At 36.0% G+C, this 19974-nt stretch overlaps 1 protein-coding gene across 23 annotated transcripts in view; it reads right to left on the reverse strand.

Moving 5' to 3' along the window:
• DST (dystonin) overlaps positions 1-19974 on the reverse strand; it is a 315224-nt gene that overhangs the window by 37768 nt on the left and 257482 nt on the right. For all 23 annotated transcript variants that reach the window (XM_072855195.1, XM_072855191.1, XM_072855192.1 and 20 more), the window contains 13 exons: positions 18752-18871; positions 18475-18582; positions 16565-16783; positions 13283-13486; positions 10197-10428; positions 9620-9846; positions 8777-8899; positions 7920-8021; positions 5770-5871; positions 4427-4600; positions 3454-3609; positions 878-1075; positions 232-360 (listed from right to left, as the gene is read on the reverse strand). In XM_072855195.1, the coding sequence (XP_072711296.1) occupies positions 232-360; positions 878-1075; positions 3454-3609; positions 4427-4600; positions 5770-5871; positions 7920-8021; positions 8777-8899; positions 9620-9846; positions 10197-10428; positions 13283-13486; positions 16565-16783; positions 18475-18582; positions 18752-18871 (2094 nt within the window). The remainder of the gene's footprint in view (positions 1-231; positions 361-877; positions 1076-3453; positions 3610-4426; positions 4601-5769; positions 5872-7919; positions 8022-8776; positions 8900-9619; positions 9847-10196; positions 10429-13282; positions 13487-16564; positions 16784-18474; positions 18583-18751; positions 18872-19974) is intronic.

The raw sequence follows: 19974 nt of genomic DNA on the forward strand, positions 1-19974 counted from the left end.
TCTTTTATTTCTGTCTCAACACTATTAATGGTTCAGCTTTGGGCATCTCCCAAGTGACTACTTTTCCTACACTGAAAATAACAGTGTTGTTTTGAAGGCTATTAAAAAATTTTTAAGATACTGTACAGACATTGTGATATACAGAACATGCTCTGTATTTACCATAAACACTCTTGAAGGAGAGTTAGTCCTGAAATGCAATTTGCAAAGCATTCTAATACTGATACTTACCATATGGGTATTAAGCTGCTCTCTTGCTGTTTCTGGTAAGCCTCCAACAGGTTTTGATGCCAACAGCTGACGTTCAGTGTCTGTCAGCCATTGCTGCATATCTTCAACTTCACCATGGAAACCTTGGGCCTAAATTATACCATATCATTTTAGAGCTTACTTAAATGTTCTCCATTCTAATACTAGCTCAGATGCAGAAGTATACTGGCAACAGATTTAACCAGATATTTGCAATATTCAAAGGAAATGAAAGGAAAAAAAAAAAAAAAGGAAAAAAACCAAACCAACCCAAAATTTAAATTAGCTCAATCCAATCTAAATGATAAAAACAAAACGAAAACCCATGGAAATCTTCAAAGCAGACTAAATGAGCAACTGTGAGATCAATGTTTTCCCTAAACAATACACCTATACAGAAATTTCACCCTTTTAATATATGTAGGCCAAAAGCTGAAGTCTTGATTCAGCACAATAAAAGACAGTGGCCAGCTGTGGAAGATACAGCTGGATTCAAACTTTCTCCAAATGCAGGAGTGTCTGCAGTATGGTTTTGATTTAGGCCAACTTCTAATACATGTATCTATGTATTTCGTGTAAAAAGACACTTTTTCTGAGTTATCTCTTTATTTGATCATTTCCTGTTCACCTGGATCAAGGCACTGTCCAGCTGCTGTTTCCTTTGTTCTGTTTTTTCCAACACGTTTTGCCAGCGCTGATTCAGAAGTTCCAACTTGCTCCGTAAATTACTTGCTTCTTCAACAGCACTTGATTCAATCAGGTCGTTTCCTGCTTTCTTAACTGCTTCCACAGTAGACTGATGAGCTAAAACATCATTTTGTAGCACCTACAATTGTAACACAGTATATATGACTGGCCATGTTGATAAGTTACTGAATGAAGGAAGTTACAGTGACTGAGCTAGTTCTAATCCAGTGACAAGGCAATAGTTTAACATCAGCACAGGTATTAGCAATTACAGGTAATAAGTAAGGTCTCTTCAGTCAAAAGCGGTAAGAGACCATTCTGCCAAAATGCTACATTTTCTTTTTATATCTAGGAAAATATAACATATTCCTTCTGAATACGTACATTTCTTTCTGAAATTATGAAAGGTTTCTGGTACTGCTAGTGAAGAATTATTTCTTCACTTTCCTTAATTTACTACATACTATTCTTTAATAGGATTTTTCTTTGTTTTTGAGGGTAAGGTGTGAAAACACTGTTATATATAGTAGTGCCAATAGCTCGTGGAGCAGTAGTCTAAGAAGAGAGGAGAGAGAGGAACAAGAATACTATGTGCCTGCCGTGCCATACAACAACCTGATTGCCATGATGTCTTTTCATGCATTTCAGGTCTACAACTCATTTCATGTTATGTCAGGCTACCAGGACACTTCAGCTGTGCTAAAAGCTGGGGAATTACTGTAATAATAACACCACAAGACCTCCTCCATCTGGTTGAAAACCTGTTATCACTAACCACAGTAAAACCATAAAATGCAAAAAGTATATTAGGGAAAAGGATGCTGTTTTCAGAAAGATTTAAAAAAAAAAAAAAGAAAAGAAAAGATAATGCTTTAAAAAACGAGAAATAAAGAACAGAAAAAGAACATGCAAAATGGTTGGGAAGGAAATGGTAAACCCCACCTAAGAGATTCACGTTTATGACTGCTGTCTTCCATGGGGTCTGGTTCAAACTCACCTCCCTCAAAATTCCAGCATATGGAAAAAACAGAAAGCTAAATACAAAGGAACTCTTAAATAAACTATACAGAGCACCTGATGAAACAGCAAATCACAAGTAGCCCTTGTATACAAAATGTGCATCACGTTTGCTTTCATTCTTCTAAGCTAAGCACTGGAAGATATTTGTTATTTTATTTTCCTAACAGGGTGAAAAAAGGGATATTCACAGAAGCAGATGCATCTTATCCCTTCCTTCCTGCTGAGGCTCACTAAGAACAAGGACTACTCATTCCAAAGTTATTCAAGAGATGGATGTTTTTCCAGGCTACCACAGGATGCACTACTGTGTGAACTTTCTAACCTATAAACTCTGTTTTATGAAAAGGAAGTAGATTCGTTCATGTGTTTGCTGAACTCCTTCAGCACTGAAGGTAGATGAAGTCATAAACGATGTCTGGATGCTTCTTCAGTAGTAAAACACTTCCGTTTGATAAGAATATAAAAGGTTCATGGAGTGGAAGCTGGATTTGTAATTTTTTTTTTTTTTAAGGGCCTGTTTCTAACAGTAGTCACACAGGGCATGTAGATATTTTACTCTGCTCAAGTTCCAACTGACCACACAAAAAGCTTCAGAAGCTGAATAGCTGCATTACCACAAGGAAAATGCCTTAATTATCTGCGTACTGTCAATTTCAATCAATTCTCTCTAAATCCAAAACAGACTCTGAATACTTTTCACATCATATGCAGGCCAAAAATTAAATGACACATTTAAAGGAAAGGAGAGGATTTACGACGTTAGTTTGAAATCTTCGGGCCTAGAAAGAACACATCATCATGAACAGAACTGAGTCACACAAAGAGGTAGAGAAGATCTCTTGCTCCTGGGAGATACTCTTCAAAATAAAGGCGCAACGGAAGCATTCTTCCATGGGCTCCAAAGTCACAATAATCAGTAAAATACTAAAAAAAAAAAATTTTAAAAAATTAACCCTACACTGTATGTAACAGAAAAAGATGGGGGCATGCATACCCCTAAAGCTTGCTGAGATTTTCAGAGAAGCATTCTTTGTGTTAATTGGACCCAACTGAGATGCAATTTTGCAGAATTCAAAACAACAAATCACTATTTTCTGAGAAGGAAGAAACAAGAATGAAAGATGTGTAATGGTCATGTGCATTTTGTGAGACCTGGCCGAAACAGAACTAATCAAGGAGTTTATTGCTTCAGGGAGAGTAGCAAGTTCAATAACTTTTGAGTTCTTGGGTCAAATTAAGGTGAATAAAGGTGACTAGGGTGACCTGCTCTTTTTGGCTAAAATCTATGCCACTTGCATGGCATATGCAAGGAATGAAGGAATATGGAGGAGTAAGAGGAAAGATATTAGTTATTCCAAGCCTGCATTTCAGCTATAATCTGCATCTTGAAAATCTCTATAGAGAATTATTTATCAAGTGCTAAGGTTCACTACAAGACTCATCACTGAGATAAACATCAAAAGAACATTTCAGTTAATATTCATTATAATTACATACATGATGTTTGGCAAGTTCAATTTCAATAGCCTTGGGGTCTCCACCCACAGGTTTCTGTTCATTCAGCAAGTCTTCTGTATGCGTCAGCCACGTCAGTAACTCATCCAGGGCATGCTGGAACTGCCCCAAGGCTAACAAGGCACCTTCCAGCTTGTGCTATAGTAAAAATAAAATTAGCAATAAAATGGTTTCACAATGCTATTGAATTGGTTTATATTACCATTAGTCACCATAATCCAGAGCGGAGTCCATGCATATGATAGCATAAACACCAGGGAGAAACAGTTATCCAACACAAGCAGCTGCTTTATAGTTAGAGCTGAGTTAGCAATTCCCCTACAAAGCCCTACATCCCAGGCTTAAATTCCTGACCTTCGAAGACCCCATGTAACCAGAGCAGAGCTAAGTTTGAAGGTTCTGTCATCAGAGATATGACGGTAGGTTTTCATCACTTAAAACATAACTTCAATATAAATGCAATTCGGTGCATGATCTTTTTAAAACCTTTTCTTTGTCGTGAAATGATTCCATTTAGAAAAAAAATACACTTCAAAGCACTGCATCTTTAAATCTGTTTTTCACTTTGGTAATTTAAGGAAAGAGCACTGAAACAGTTTAATATTAAAGTAGTTGGTTTTTTTTTAAAGTGCTCAGTTCAGCAGTTAATATTACTTTTGCACATGTAAACATGTTTTCAACTGCTACTTAAGTTGTCATCAAATAACAAAAACGAAATAATAATGATTTGACATGGCACTGCTGACAGAGGAAGTGACAAAAAATACTGCTAAGGGTTTAAAAACCATAAAAGCAACTCAATAAATTGTAAAATTCAAATTCTATTATATATAGTTCTGTAATTTCCAAACCAAAAAGAATAAATGTGTAAATTGATACAAACATTATACATCATAAAAAGCTTTTCTCAAAAATCTAAGTCATTAATAAAGTCCCCACCTTCAAGTTTATTTACCTGTCTATTTATAATTTTTTCTTCTAGGCTGTCCCACATTAGTTTGAGCTCTGAGAGAGGGTCTTGAACAGTGTGCCTGTCACTTTCCTCTGTTACCTTCTTCAGCAATAGTTCTGCCTGATGGTTCAGTCTTTCCATTTCTATCTGCTGCTGATAAGCTTCTGCCTTAAATTGCTATGGTAAATAGAAAAAAGAATGCAAATAAACATATCACAAGTAATGATCTTCTTGAATATAGCATAGTACAGCAATATTTACAATACTAATGCATCACTGTCAACTTTCATAAATTTGGAGGTTTGTTTTCCAGGATCAAAATGCTTGTAAGACACTGATAATCCAGACAGTCCCAGCTAACTGAAAATATGCAACAATGTCTTACTATTCTAGCAGATATTGCTAACTGTGACCAGAGGATTATAAAGACGCCCAATAGGAAAGTATTCTCCAATGATCTCCCTGGTCTGTAAAAAAGGCAGAACGTATCTTGAGTAACTCCTAGCTCTTGTGGTTGTGATAAAATAATACTTTAAACTTCAAATAGAATTATTCTTCAAAAGAGCTGATAGCAAATTTTCCTTAGTAGAACACCCTCTCTTGTACATGTAACTTGGGCAGGCAGCAGTCTGAATACAACTCACATATGTGTGTTGTTCTGAACTATGTGAGATTATGGTTCATTTGAAGTTACATCATAACATAGCTAGATTAAACAACCTGCCCACAGCCAAAAAATGTACAAGTGAGCAACAAAACAAGGACATTCCCTGATCATTATACATCCCTGGTTTTTATATATAGCATAACAGCCTACCAATGTCAGGAGCATACTCAGTCACAGATCCATACAGACAGGTTTCTAAGCCTGAAATTTTGATTTTCAGCTTACTCATGTATTGGCAATGTCGTGATCTGTGTGAGCATTTAGATAAAGCCTGTAATGGCAGAAGTGAAGCTTTGGAGGCCTTCTCTCAGAGCCTCAAGGAAGCTGTTAATTGTAGAAACCAGAAAATGTAAAAATCATAGCAAAAGAACCCTGTACATAATAACTTCATAGCCTTTGAAACAGAAGGAATGCTATTACAAGTATTTCTGGGCTATCAGAACGTATTCACAAAATAAAATGTAGTCTCACCAAAATTTGGAGTAGATTTTAAAATGAAACACATTTTAAAATGGAAAGTTTGCAATGAAATGTTACCTGAAATTTTCATACAGATTTTTTTTTTTTTACTAGAAATTGAAAATTGCTTTTGACTCTTGAAAAATACAGAAAAATACTAAACAACACAGAAAAATGCAGACAGATGAAAATATAAATGAAATAAATTGCTAGTTCATACCTTAAGTTCCTCGGTTTGCTGCTTCACTGTCTCCAGATCTGTTCCAACTGGGGACATAGATGCTAACTTGCTGCCAGCAATGTCTACCCAGTCAAATATTGCCTGAAAAATCACAGTATGAAATTGAAGCGTGAGCAGAGAAATAGTGTCATATTTGAAAGTTGAATTAAGTAAAAGATCAGATTTGTTTTTACTCCATGGAACAATATTGCTGTGCTCTTTGAAAGAAAATAGCTTTCTCCAGCAAAACCTAGGTTTCTTTGCAATACAAGGGATCAAATATTAACTAAAGTATTCCATGTAATGGTTAAAAGAATGTACATGCTGCAAGACTGAACTTCTATCAGCAGTAATATTTGCCAGTGCTATTCATGCTGAGTAGTACTCTACTTCTTGAGTAAAATCAGCAATTTTTATGAATATCCGAAAGGTAAATACAAGAGAAACACTGTTCTGCAGTCCTTTGGAGCAAAGATGGAAGGCTGTAGCTGAATGATAACACAAACAAACTTCTTTTGAAGGACAATGTTATCTGTGTAAGGAACATGGAACATGACCCATCCAGTACATATTAGATAGCGAAGGACCATAACTGAGCTTGACTGAATCTCCATAGGATAATGCAGTTATAACTTTAAAAAACAAATGAAGTCTCCCCAGCTCTGAGGCTTTGCGGGTACTTCTTTTGCTCCTGATATAATGCAGAACAACCTCAAGAATACTTCACTTAAAGATTAAGAACAGCTACATCAATCAGGGTAATTGCGTAGGGGAAGAAACACCTCTGCTAGGCCCTTTTCCTCCTGCCTGTTATCTGTGATTCATTAAGGAGAAAGGCTGAGGATGGCCTGTCAGAGCTGCTCATTGCTACACAGTTCCTTGAGAAAAGGGTAACTACCCCCAACAAGATCAGCAGGATGAGGCAGCTGCAGCTAACAATCTGCCCACAATACTTTTCATATTGTCTACTGAAATGAGCATATGGTGGCATTTAAATACAGTTCTTTCACAAAGTACCTAGCTTGTAGTATGTACAATGTACAGCCACTGGGAAATACAGCCACAGGGAAATACAGGGAAATACAAAGCACTTAAACCAATGGCAGCATTCCTAATGTAACTCTACAAGTCAACCCCTGCGCACTATGAACATAAGAGAACTTGGAGAAAAATACATAGTGAGGGTGCACTGGAAAACAAGCATGTTGCATTATTATTAAGGAGTGTTCTGCTGCTTAATCTGCACTGAACACGCAAGCAACTGCCCTCAGTGTCATGTGAAACTGTAATTGTAAAGATCTAATGAACCAAGAAAGAAAACAATTCCACTGAGCAAAAAAATAGTTTTGCAAAATCTGACCATGTTTGGAATCTTTTCAAATGTTTCAATCTTCTAGCCATTCACTGACAAAAGATATGAGGCATGCCACTCAGCGAAAACATGCAAAGAATATGCAAAAAAACACCCCCAAAACCAAACATACAGAGAAAAGACACCTTAAAAAAACTGCTGGAAAATTTACCTACAGATTTAAAAAGTGAATCACCTTCTAAAGTATTGTGATTGGATAAATTATACTAAGAATTAGTATAATGCTCCAGCAACACTATGTTAATAATATTTTTTGCTTAAAATATTCAAATTTAAATATTTGACTTATAAAAAAGGTGGAATAAAATTTAACTTCTTTCACTGTCCTCCACTCAAAGAAGATAGCAGCAAGCAAGTATATGGACCTGTATTCTGTTCCTTTCAGATCACATAAATGTGCCACAACTTCAACTTGCTTATTATATGAAGTATTGACTATCACAAGCAAATGTGAGCAGGATTACTGTGAATTTGTGTGGTACAAAAAAACCTCTGCTCTTATCAATAAACAAGGGGACATTTATTTTGAATCTAAACATAGTGCAATATATGAATAACTATATGAAGAAAATAACCCAAATAGATTTATTCTTTAATGCAAAAAAACAAAACCAAACCAACCAACCCTGAGAATAAATATCTGCCTACTGAAGAAAATAGACACTATAATCAGAGTGACACATTACTTGTCACCTACCCAATCACATGACATTTTTTACTACAACCACATTAAATCCTATTGACTCCAGACTGGGTTAGGTATATCACACCATCTTACCTGCAGTCCATCTTGGTATTGAACAGCTGCCTGCATAGCTTCAACAAGCTTATCCACCCGTTCTTTCCATGTTTTGTTTAAGGCATCCCAGGCAGAATTCAGCTGTAAGTAAGTGCAATTTACTTCAATGGACCAAAGAATTTTACTGCTGTATAATGTGCATTCACTAATTATTCACTGATCAATAACACCCATAAACTAAGCATTAATAGTTAATATTCATTCCATATTAACACTCCTGTTCTCCCTATCACTGCATAGGTTCCTTCAGAATACACTAGAGGTTGTGGATTACCAAAGCGGTAAACTTCAGTACTGATTATTGAATATTTTTATTAACGTATTAATTATACTTATTATAGTTAATACAGGAAATACTATTGTTAAATCATTTGGAGTTGCATCATTATAAAAAAGGTAGCTTAAAGGAAACGTACTTTGCTGAACACTGGAGAAATTAAAAGTACTCTGTAGTCATCCAAACAGGATTGTCTCGGTTAAGATGTCTCACTTGGCATAAACCAGATATATCTGAAATTTATTCTAGCATTACTTTGCAAAAAGTAGCCATCTATGGAATTAATCAGTGAGTATTTTTACAAAATACCTTTCTGTCTTTTACAAAAATTTTAACCCATAAATCAATAAAATAAAATTGTCTGTACATTCTAATCTAATCTGAGTCAAGATTCATTTACCTGAAAAGCAAACTGTTCTTTAACACAAAGGCTTCTGAGATATCTTACTTTTGTCACAAAACTTTTATTTTCAAAATTTGTGGGGAGCGGAGGAGATATACCAGTTTCAGCTGAACAAGCATCTAACATAATAGATTTAAGCATCTGCATTTCCCATACCTCATCTATACTCTTATTGACAATAGGTTTGTCAGGCTCTCCACAAGCAGCTCTAAGTTCAGAGCCAAGGCTCACAACTGTTTCTAGTTCTTCTTGTAGTCCATCAATTTCTTCTTTAGCAGCCTACAATGAGAAAAAAATCCGACACTGCTAATACTAAATTTAATAATCTATGTACAGCTTGCTTTCAAGATAGAACATGGCAAGATTTGACCTTTGTTTTCTTTAAAGTCATGTGGACTTACAATTGGATGCTTAAAATATAAGCATCCCTTTGCAGTGTCAAGAGTGAAATCGACTGACATCAGTCTAAATTATAACAATGGCTTACGATGTCATTTTGCATGAGATGGAAAAAATAAACAGGAAGTTTTAAATTAGATTTCTTTAATCAGAGTGTTTTCTTTTTCAGAGGTTATCATTCAACCTTCAAATCTTTAACTATCAGCATAAATAATTACAGATGTATTATGCTCTATAATACATAGAGCATAATACATCTGTACACCTTTCATTTAGATGCTACGTATTACTCAGGGAATTTAAAGTATGTATAACTTTTATAAGTCTCAGTGACATGCTTATTATATACATGTTTATAAACAGATATGTAAATATAATGACAGGCACATGTTGCATGCTCACTGCAATTAAACACTGATATATGTTATTTACCATAGACTCTTGAGATACCATTATAGTAAATTTCTATACAATTATCCCTCTTGGTCTCAAAAAAAAAAAAAAAAATAAAATTATCCTGTGGTATTTCATAGTAATTCTGTCTTTTCTCTCCATACTGTAAATAAAATACTTCAAGTCAACAAAATACTTTCTACTGACCTCAGCAGCTTCTTGCTGTTGCTTGACTACAGATGGGTCAACTCCAGGTCCCTCCAGTTCTCGAATGAAGTCCTGAGTATCTTTAATAGTAGCTACAAGAGCCATATGATCACACCAAAACTTTTCAGCTAGTTCCATTACATCCAACAATTTGGCCTCCCTTTCCTCAGTCAAGGTCTGGATGTCTTCCCAAATGAGGACCATTTGGTCTAGTTTATCTTGAACAGCTAAACAACAAAGGAACTAGATTACTACCTTGGCAAACAATTATTGGCCATAAATCTCTCTACAGTTCTACAGCAGAAACATATGTGTACATTTGAAAATTTAGACTCTAAAATTGTTTCTTTACAGGACTCCTTATAATGTTAAGTGGAAACAACCAACATGGCCTTTAAAAATAAAACAAAGGTCATATTCACAATGAATTATTTTAAACGAATGCTTTCTTTTATAAATCTTCAGCAGCTTCTCCAGGAGAACACAATCCCCAGATTAGTGGTCATCAGAAATGAAGATTTTCATATGCTGCAGCTTGCTGCATTTCCTCTACATGAAACTTTCCTCAATCTACTACCTTTAGCAGATATATCCTTATCAGCTCCTTCTGATCGAGCAATCATTTCCTCCCCTCTCTGTTTAAGTGTCTCATACACCGGCTGAAGTTTTTCCAGATCCACTGACACATTCTTATTTTCACTGATTTGCTCTTTAATCTTCTCAACCTCTGCTGAGATCGAAGGTGGCTGCCTCAGACGTTCAACTATGCGTTTCAGACTCTCAAGAGTTGGATCTATCTTGTCATGAAACTGGGAGGGTGGTAAAGGACAGAAAGAAGTTTCAGATAAGTTAGAAAAAAACAACTGAAAAATGGCATCTGAAATTCCTTTGGAAAAAGGTACTTTAAAATTAACATACTTAACATCTCTATCCAACATATGTATGTGTGACTTGCAATACCCCCATTCGTGGTTCTTCCTCTCTTTTAATATCTAAATTACAAGAATGACCTTGCAAAATGGTACTTCCTCTCAGATTTAAGAATTTTACTATGAAGTCTGGGTTCAGTCCTGAGACACTCCATCTGAAGATACTATACATATGGCAGAATCTACTTGCATTTAGTCCTGTGTAATTCATATAGTGGTTTGCACCTTATTTTGGAGAGCCATGGCTTTCTGATTTCATCATTTTAGAAAGATATTTACCTTAATATTAAATACATACATTTTCGTATCAGGACCAACATCCCGGCATGTAACCACCGATTAACATTTGATATGTAAGGTAATTCAAAGAGACATTTGTTGGTACCCAGGTGATGCTTGCTAGTGCAGTAAAGGTACATTACTTTCTGCAACTAAAAGCACACAACAGCGTGTATTATGTTCACCCACGTTTGACTGAGCCCAGGCAGGTGCCCAGAAACTCAATTACAGGTATGTTAACATGGTACAGGTCCAAAGTTAGCCTTTACTGTATGCTTTTGGATCCATAGAGATTCCTAAAGATATCTCACCACCATGCCCCTTTCAAATTACAGAAATTAATAAATAGTGAGTGCATGTAACGATCCTCCAGGATCTACAAAAAGCACTCTTGACTACACTTGGGAAAGGTGCTGGAAAGAGCACAGCAAAACAAGATTACCTTATGTGAACAACTAGCTACATCCTTTCTATTCAAAGAAACTTAGGCAACACAAATGTAATTACCTTTTCCCACCATACAACCCACTTCAAATTAGACTCTGTGACTAAAGTTATGGACTCAGTGTTTTTGCTAGAAGTGTGAATATCATACAAGCCAGCAAAATGTGTTATGAAAGATAAGTAGCCTTCCCACGTTCAAGACTTCCGAAAAACTGATTGTGGCAACAAAACCTTACAAAAGTGATAAAACCTGAAATTAAATTGGCAATATTCAGGTCTAATTTTAGGACATACATGTTATATTTTCAAATTGTCAGTGCATTCAGTGGGCCTCCTTTTACTCATGCTTCAATGAATGAGACAAGGTGTTTTAGAACTTAAAAGGAAGAAAATGCAAGTCATTACAACCTCTCATTCTGGCTCCATAGGTTATGTCCTGCCTTTGATACATAATGCAATTTAATATAATTTAAAACCTGAAGAGTTAGATAGTTATTCTTGCAGGACTGTCTAGACAAACATTGACATAGTCATCATAGTACACAGCCCTGATAACATATATTTATGTATCTTAATTAAAAAAGGAGATTATATAAAATTACATTCTGGGCGTTACAATGTTTTGCTTTGCCATTTGCATATACATTTATGTATATAAAATAGACCTTAAAGTACTGCATAAATAATTAAGTATTTTCTCAATATGTGATTATATTCTAGGTGTTACCAAAGAATGCATTTTTATTCTTGCTTTCTGTACTTAGCCAGTACAACATGTTAATGTCTATCATGTACAAAGCAGGGACTCAAATGCTAAGTAAATATCTTGATTTTCAAATGTGCAGCTCCAAATAGGCGGAGGACTGAGCGTTTATGATAGAGGAAAACACTGAATCTAAATAATCGGGCATCTTTCAGAGGTGTGAATACGGAAGGTGTTTAGAATGACTTAAAGTATAATATATTGTCTATAGTTCAAAAGCAGGATGGTATCTGATGTCACTTTTTTTCCTTAGCTTCTTAAACTCAGTCTGCAGGGGCTAGGACTATGATATTAAGTACAATGATCTGGGACAAAAATTATTTAGAATGTAGACTTGATGAGAACTTTAAGGTGTATTTCTTTATTTAGTATTTTAGACCTGAGCAGAATATAGCACTTAATTTCCAGCAAACAGAGAAAAAGGGGAATTTCCTGTAAAAACAGCACTATAGAACAAAGTATTTTTATTCAGGTTTTCGTATGGGTTCATGTACACAGTTTTACTGAGTTCTTTTCTGAATTTGGGGTTGAGTAAAATAATTTCAGTTTGGGTTTAATGACAACTAACCCAATACTTAAAAGTCTCTAGAATGTGATACCTAACAATACTCTATCAAGGTTCATTGCATAGGCTGATGAACCTAAGATATGCAGCTTTTATGGTCTTGATCTGAATTTTATGCTTATGATGACATTTTCTGAGGTCTAACTTTGCTTACAATACTTTTATGCAACAGTTTAAGCATATGTTACGTTAAGTTCTTGTGGGTCTGCAACAAAGACCAAATGCTATTACCACTGCCAAACTACCCTCTAGTTCCATCGGTAACAGACTGTAACTAAAGCTACCAAGTTCGAGATATAACTATACTCAAGTTAACTGATCAACAGTGACATCCACATACAAACGAAGCATCAGCTAGTAACAGACCAGCAAGAGAAAACGGAATAAAGTGAAAATAAAATACCACATTTTTAGACAAAATGGTCCTTTTCTTACTTCAAAATTAAGAAGTAATAACATTTTTCAACTGCAGCAGTCATAATACTGACCAATATATAAAATTATAACCCCTCAAGAAATAGAAAAATCAATGCCATAAGCCGTGATATGAACATTCACAGGCCATTAGGTTGAAAAATACAGATAAAACAGCAGTTTAGTCTTGATATATACATGTAAGATGACATGTCTGTCTATCTTTCCATGTGAATGAATCCAATTATACTTTAAACTTAAATTGATACCTGGGTACACTGAGAAATGGCTTCATCCAGTGCCAGTGCTCGCTTTTTGACATCTTCCTTAATTTTACTGTAAAGGGTGTCAGCTGCCACATATTTCTCTTGGATAGAGAAACCTTCTCCTGGGCTCAGCTCCAGCAACTGAGGCCCGGTTTTGTTCATCTTATCTATATGAGGCTTGTGCTCAGCGATCAGCTCACGCAGTTGCTATAACAAACGAAACAACTTATCAGTTTCTTATGCTTACACCACCACATTACAGCTGTCCACACTTCTAACACATCCAGCTGGCACAAAATTCCAAACAAATACCCTTCGTCCTAATGTAAAGCACAAATAATATCAAATAAAGTCAGTGACTGCTCTGCCAGTGATGGCTCCCGTTCCAACACAGAGCTATCCAGGCATGAAACATCACAATTAGAGACACACTGGTAAGGTCCATGCAATACTCTTGTAGGACATATGATTACAGGTAAAATATAAGATGCTAACTACGCATATAATGCTGGCAACAGACACTCCCCATCATCTTTAGTACCTATAATGACAGAAATGGCAACAATATTCCAGACATGTGCGTAACACCACCACGTATATACTTTTCATGCTGGTATTTGCCACTTGCCGCAAAGCCTTCCATTGAAGATCATCACAGAAAGGGGTACTGGCATTGCAAGAATATTAATTCAAATTATCCTTGATTTAAGAAGAGGAAACTAGCACAAGGAAGGGTCAAAGAAATCAGTGAAAAGGACAAAAGGACAAGGAAGACTGATCAGTAGAGACCTATCAACCTAGTTTAGCAGTCTCCCCTCTAGCCACAAGACCCCCCTGTCTTCACAACAGCGCTATTACTTAACTGACACAAAGTTTAACAAGTAATTAAGTAAATTAAATTTGATCTCAGCTGTCTACTCCCTCTCATCATCCTCCCCCGAAGTAAGTAAAAACTGTGCAGAAGACTGTGCAGAGGCCTGTGGAAGTGAAAGGTCACAAGGTGTCTTCCAACTTGCCTAAGGATTTTGGTTTTGTTTCCTTGCACCCATAGATCTGACAAAAGGGAAAGGTCTTTTGTGGGAGTAGCCCGATCCTTCCCTCCAGTTTCATTTATTTTCTCAGCTCATTCCTCCCTTTTCAGAGAAATCCCACTGTCTTGTTAGGCACTGTCTCTCTTGGTGCTGTGAACTCCACACACTTCTATCCTATAGCCCCTGTGCAGGAACATGAGGGGTACATGCTTTGTTCCTCCCAGCTCAGAGTTTGTTTAAATTAATGAAGACACAGAAAAGGGCCTGTATCAGTCTCAGTGTAAATAAATCCTCTTCTCTTCAACTAAGGTCATTCCCTTAAAAAGAAATCCTGATACTGGCTTGCTTACTTGCTCCTCCCCAGAAGAGGAGACGTTGAGAAGTTTGAAAAGACAGTGATCAGGACCTTCCACAGTCCCCTGATGACAAAACAGCAATGAAAATACAAAACCCCCTGACTCTAGCTACTTACTGAGAATGTAACTCTAATTTGTATACCTTGCAACAAGAAAAAGAACGTTGATTAACAGGGAAGAGGAAAAGGTGAAACTACGAACAGTTTGAAAGTTTTTAGAAAATAATTTTGTGTGGTTGATTTTTATGCACAAATAGATGATTTGACACAAGGCCACAAGAGTGCACATTTCTGGGTCCAAACCTTATGCTAATACTCTGCCCACAGCTCAGTTCAAACCAAATTGACTGCGTGTTACTCACACAGAATCAACTCTATGAATTCCATGACTTAGAACAAAGATAGTCATCAGTAAATACATCAGAACAGAAATGTAAGTGAATATAGAAAACTGTTTTCAATTCACATTCAGAACCTTCTTTTTTTTCTTTTTTTTTTTAATAGAACAATAAATGATTTGGTCTTCTCCATGATCTACTATTGGGTAAACAATTCCAGTAAATAAGTATTTCAGATCAGATTATGTGTTAAAATTGCCTGACATTAATCTTCTGCTTAAAAAACAAATCTCAGCTAATAGCATAGCCCAGGGAAAATGCAAAAATAGCTCATCTGAAGGGCCTCTCATGCAAGCAGAATGATTAAAGGAGATGGGGAACAATCCTGTAAGTAAAGCAAGCATGATTTGGTTCATGGTGATTCATCAAGATAGTTTGTAAAGCTCATGTTATATAGCTAGTCTTAATAGAGCATGTTTGTTGTGGACATAATAGGAAGACAAATGAGTGAACCCAGTGTTTACCAGTACATAAAGAGTGGCACATCTTCATTAACCGGTCTCAGAGTAAACAAGACTTTGAAGCCACGGCTCATCCTATCTAACTTGAGTCACTTAATTGAGGCAGCTAAAATAAACTAGTTACTCTATGCTCAGCAGGGAGAGACAGGTATCTCCAGTAGCCATATGGGCTTTGCATGTGCCAAAACATGCAGGTTTTTAACCTCAGTGGGATACATCAGATTCCGTGTGATACTAGCAGCCATATATGAAATGTACTAATTTTTATCCCAGCTGATTATTCCTCCATGTAAGAAAGCCCATATGGTGGCCAGCCTACAACACTGTTGCCTCTATTTTGTGATGTTATGGTAAACAATTATTTCTTTTAATTATTACATAACAAACACACCTGACATGAGAAATGATTATGGGATTGGCTGGAACCCAAGCAATCAATTCTTGGCCCTCTAATTGTCCGTCGTCCTGGCTCAGCTAAGTTTAGTTCCAATGATACCAACAAAACAAAAGCTGAATTTTTTACATGTACATAAGATCAACATATGTGCATATTTGTATACAGATTGTACACAAAGGTATTTCACTTTCAGCATGCTGACAGCAGGTACTCCAGTTCTTTAGATAGTCATGTTTTACCTTCTTTTGTTTCTTGCTGCAACATCCCATGTCTGTTTTCTGTTTATGGGTTTGGTTTGTTCTAATACTGACGTTAATGTGTACTTTTAAATATACCTCAAACTATTAACTTTTGTGTGCTCAGTCCTCTCACTACAATGGCAATTTTTCCCCATTAGCCCTCTTTTTTGCTTATACATTGTTTGCTGCTTTCCCCAGAGAATCTTGTTTGCATGAATAGTTTGGGAAACAATAGAGGCATGATTGAAAATGTATTTATTTTGTACTATTATTTTAAATAATTCTTTTTTCAATAGAAGTGTAACTGTCTGGGTTTTCAGCATTTAGGACAGTACTCCACAGCTCTAAGCAGAATACTACTTGGCTTTTGACACTTTGTTTTTCAAAACTGGCAAAATGCTTACCCTATGCTCTTCTTGTTGTTGCTTTAAAGTTTCATATTCAAGGGCTGGTGCAGGAAGCTGAGAGATAATCATTTCTGTTTCAGTTAACCATGGCCAAAGCTCTTCATAAGTCTCCCAGAACTGGTTGACCAGGGACTGAGCCCGTTCCAGCTGCAGGTTTCTCTCAGAGTTCATTTGACAGACTGCATCATATTTCTGTAAGAGGCTTTCCATTTTTTTCTGTAAAACAATATTAACAAAAAATAGCATTGTATGTTTTACCACATGTCTATTACCTTAATTTCTAAACAATCTTTGATAATTATAGCACCAAACAACAGTGAACCAAATTTTAGTTTTGATAATCAGTGTTTAAGGTGGACAGAATCAATATTGCAGAGGATCGGAATTTGGCAGAGTACTTTCAAAGTAATTAGAACATATTTAATGATATTGATATTTACAAATAACACTTTATTCATAGGGCTTCCAGTTAAGCTGCAAATTATTTGACTGCAGATCTTAGCCCCGCTTCCTTACTGAAGACGCTTATCTTCAGTGACACTTGGCAGAAACTAAGTTTTCCACAGCATTTCTGAATCAAAGCATCATGAACAATACACAAAAATTGTTTTGTTTTTTTTTTTTAAATCTGGCAAGAGAATACGGTATACTGTTGTGCTTGTAGCTTACAAACTTGCAACAGAAATCACAAAACATTATTTTCTAGGTTAGCATACATTAATTAATGAGGATGTGTTACCATTAATATCATAGAACTACAAGGTTTAAACATTACAAATCTACTGTATTTGGGCACATGATAATAAAATAAAGTATCGACTAGCTATACATTTTTCCTGTGGAAGACTGCCCATGTTATCATTTTTATGAAATATTATATGTGACAATGCACATAAATGCTAGCCTTGGAAAAACTAGACATATAAGCAAGCCTTCGAATGTGAAGTAAAGAATCTTTTTTGGCAGAACAAGCTATCCTTTCATTTGTTATGTCTTGCATGTAAATTAAGTATAGAGATGCTATCCAAAGGGCAAAACATAGCCTAACACACAGATATACAGTATTTTTGACAAATACAAATATTTAAGAGACTCACTGCTCTCCCTTATGACTACAGTTTCATAGACAGAACATCTCATCTATTTTAAATTCACTTAAGGTAAATCAAATTTATTCAGAGATCCTGCAGCAGAGCACAATTAGTGAAGCATTGCTGTTCAGGGAGGGTGGTCATTGGAAGGACTAATCTTACACAGCATATCCAGCCTCACCGTAGTTTAGCAAAAAAACCCCAACCCCACAACTAACCCATTCTTAAATGCCCACAGGAAAAATCTGTATATATATACAGCCCCAACATCAGGCTCTCTCTGTGTGTGCAATAAACAACGGCATAAGAATGCCTTTCATGGGCTGTGTTAGTCAACAGGATGGAATAATCTTGGCAAGTAAGGTCTACATTGAAATCAGCAGAAATGAAAGAGAAGATTCCTGCTGAGGTGCGCAGCCATTGAATCTGGCACAGAAATACACACGCCCAGATCATTACTGACCCAGCTGGGGAAGATAAACAGCCAGACTCCACACACACCACCCCAGATGACTAATACCTATTCACTCAATCGTCCACTGGCTAAAATACTATTTAGCATGGATGAAGATGATAAATGGGGCTCCAAATTAGTGTCAGGCAATGAAGCAAGTACACAGTGTTTGCTCTTTGAACATCCTGAAGGAAGGAGACTGATACACAACAGCATTTCTTCTAGTATTAACAATCCTCAGACTAGAAGTGGCTGTAATTAATGTTTTTTCATTAGTATTTCAAAAAAGACACTATAGGAATCCTTCTACTTATACATCGTCTGCATATCTACCGCTGTAGCTGCAATTTAAGGAACTTTACCTTCATGGTCTGTTTCTCTTCTTCGGTGCACGTGTTCATAATCTTATCCCCAGATTTAACAAGTTCATCTATAGTATCTTTGTGCCTCAAAATCTCCATGGTAAAAGCCTTGAAACACAATAAAAACTGGTCAGAAAAAAAATAGAGTACATGCAGCAAAAACTATTTTTGAAGTGCATTATGATGGACTAGAAATTAAATCATGTCAGTACATTTTCTAGATGGAGAGTGTGCCGGCCAATAATTAACATGACAGTTGGAAATACATTTCTTTTACCTTTTGAACTTGTAGCTGAGCCGTGGTCTGGTCTTGCTCAAGCCTAATATCACCCAGAGACATCAGTTTCTTTTCTGTTTCTGCAATCCAGGCAAATTCAGCATCAGCTGCTTGATCAAACTAAATAAGGGAGACATGAATTAGTTCGGCGGTTCTATAGACATGAAATTAGAATGACTGTTTCTAAAATTTTAAACAAAATTAAAAAAGCATACTTCTGAATTGTTAGAAAGACAGCAGCTCACTTTCCATATGAGGTTTTTATATAAACGAAATACAAAGCCCAAAATGGTTCTGAGGGATTGTAATACAAGCAGCTTAATTCATAAGCGTGACAAAGCAACAGAAGCAAACACATTTTTCCAAAGCCTACAGCTCTCAAACAGACGTAATAAAAAGGGTTATAATTTCAGAATTTTAACTAGACTGTTTATTTTCTTTTTAATCTACTTTCACATGTCTTTTCCATCTCTATGTTTATTATTACTGCTAGTGTTGCAATTATCCTAAGAAATAGTTGTTTGATGTTATCCTTTTAACCTTAAGAGCTGCTTTGGTATTAAATGATAAAGGCAAAATAATCACAATACAACTAAGTCAGTGGAAAAACCTCACTGAATTCAGAGAAAACAGGATTTCATCCAAAACTAGACCTTGGATTAAATGGGAAAATTCTTTGGGGCATTTGGGTGCAGCCAGTCCTTTTCCTAAAAGATTAACTTTTGATTACCATTAGACAACACTTAAATGTTTCAGAAATTACCTCAAAGCACTAAAATAATCAGAGGATTTAAAGGATCTGTTTCTTACTAATTTGCGAAGGAGAGCGTGAGAGCCTGAAAAGAAGTAGACGGGGATCTAATTCTTCTGAAAAGTAAGACCAAATTTAAAAATATCATACATTTTCTCTTCAGCTCAAGTTTATAGGCATGTATCTTAGCACACACACGTTGCAGTACTCAATGGGGGTAGCTTTGCGCTTAAGCCATAGATAAATATTAGATGGGATGATCAGATACACAAAACAGTCATTGTAGAAACTACTAAGACCCAATTTATTTATTTATTTATTTATTTTAAACTCTGACCCCCACTGCAATTAGCTGAACGTTAATATGGCTCTGAGTTATTGTCAAAGTCTATCAGGACGTTTTCGGTCAGAACCTGCTACTTGTGTTGTTGATACCCACACTTTCCTCAGAAGTCTCTTTCTGACCACTCTC

The sequence above is a fragment of the Ciconia boyciana genome, chromosome 3, assembly GCF_034638445.1.
Source record: "Ciconia boyciana chromosome 3, ASM3463844v1, whole genome shotgun sequence".
In the NCBI taxonomy this organism is placed as follows: Eukaryota; Metazoa; Chordata; class Aves; order Ciconiiformes; family Ciconiidae; genus Ciconia; species Ciconia boyciana.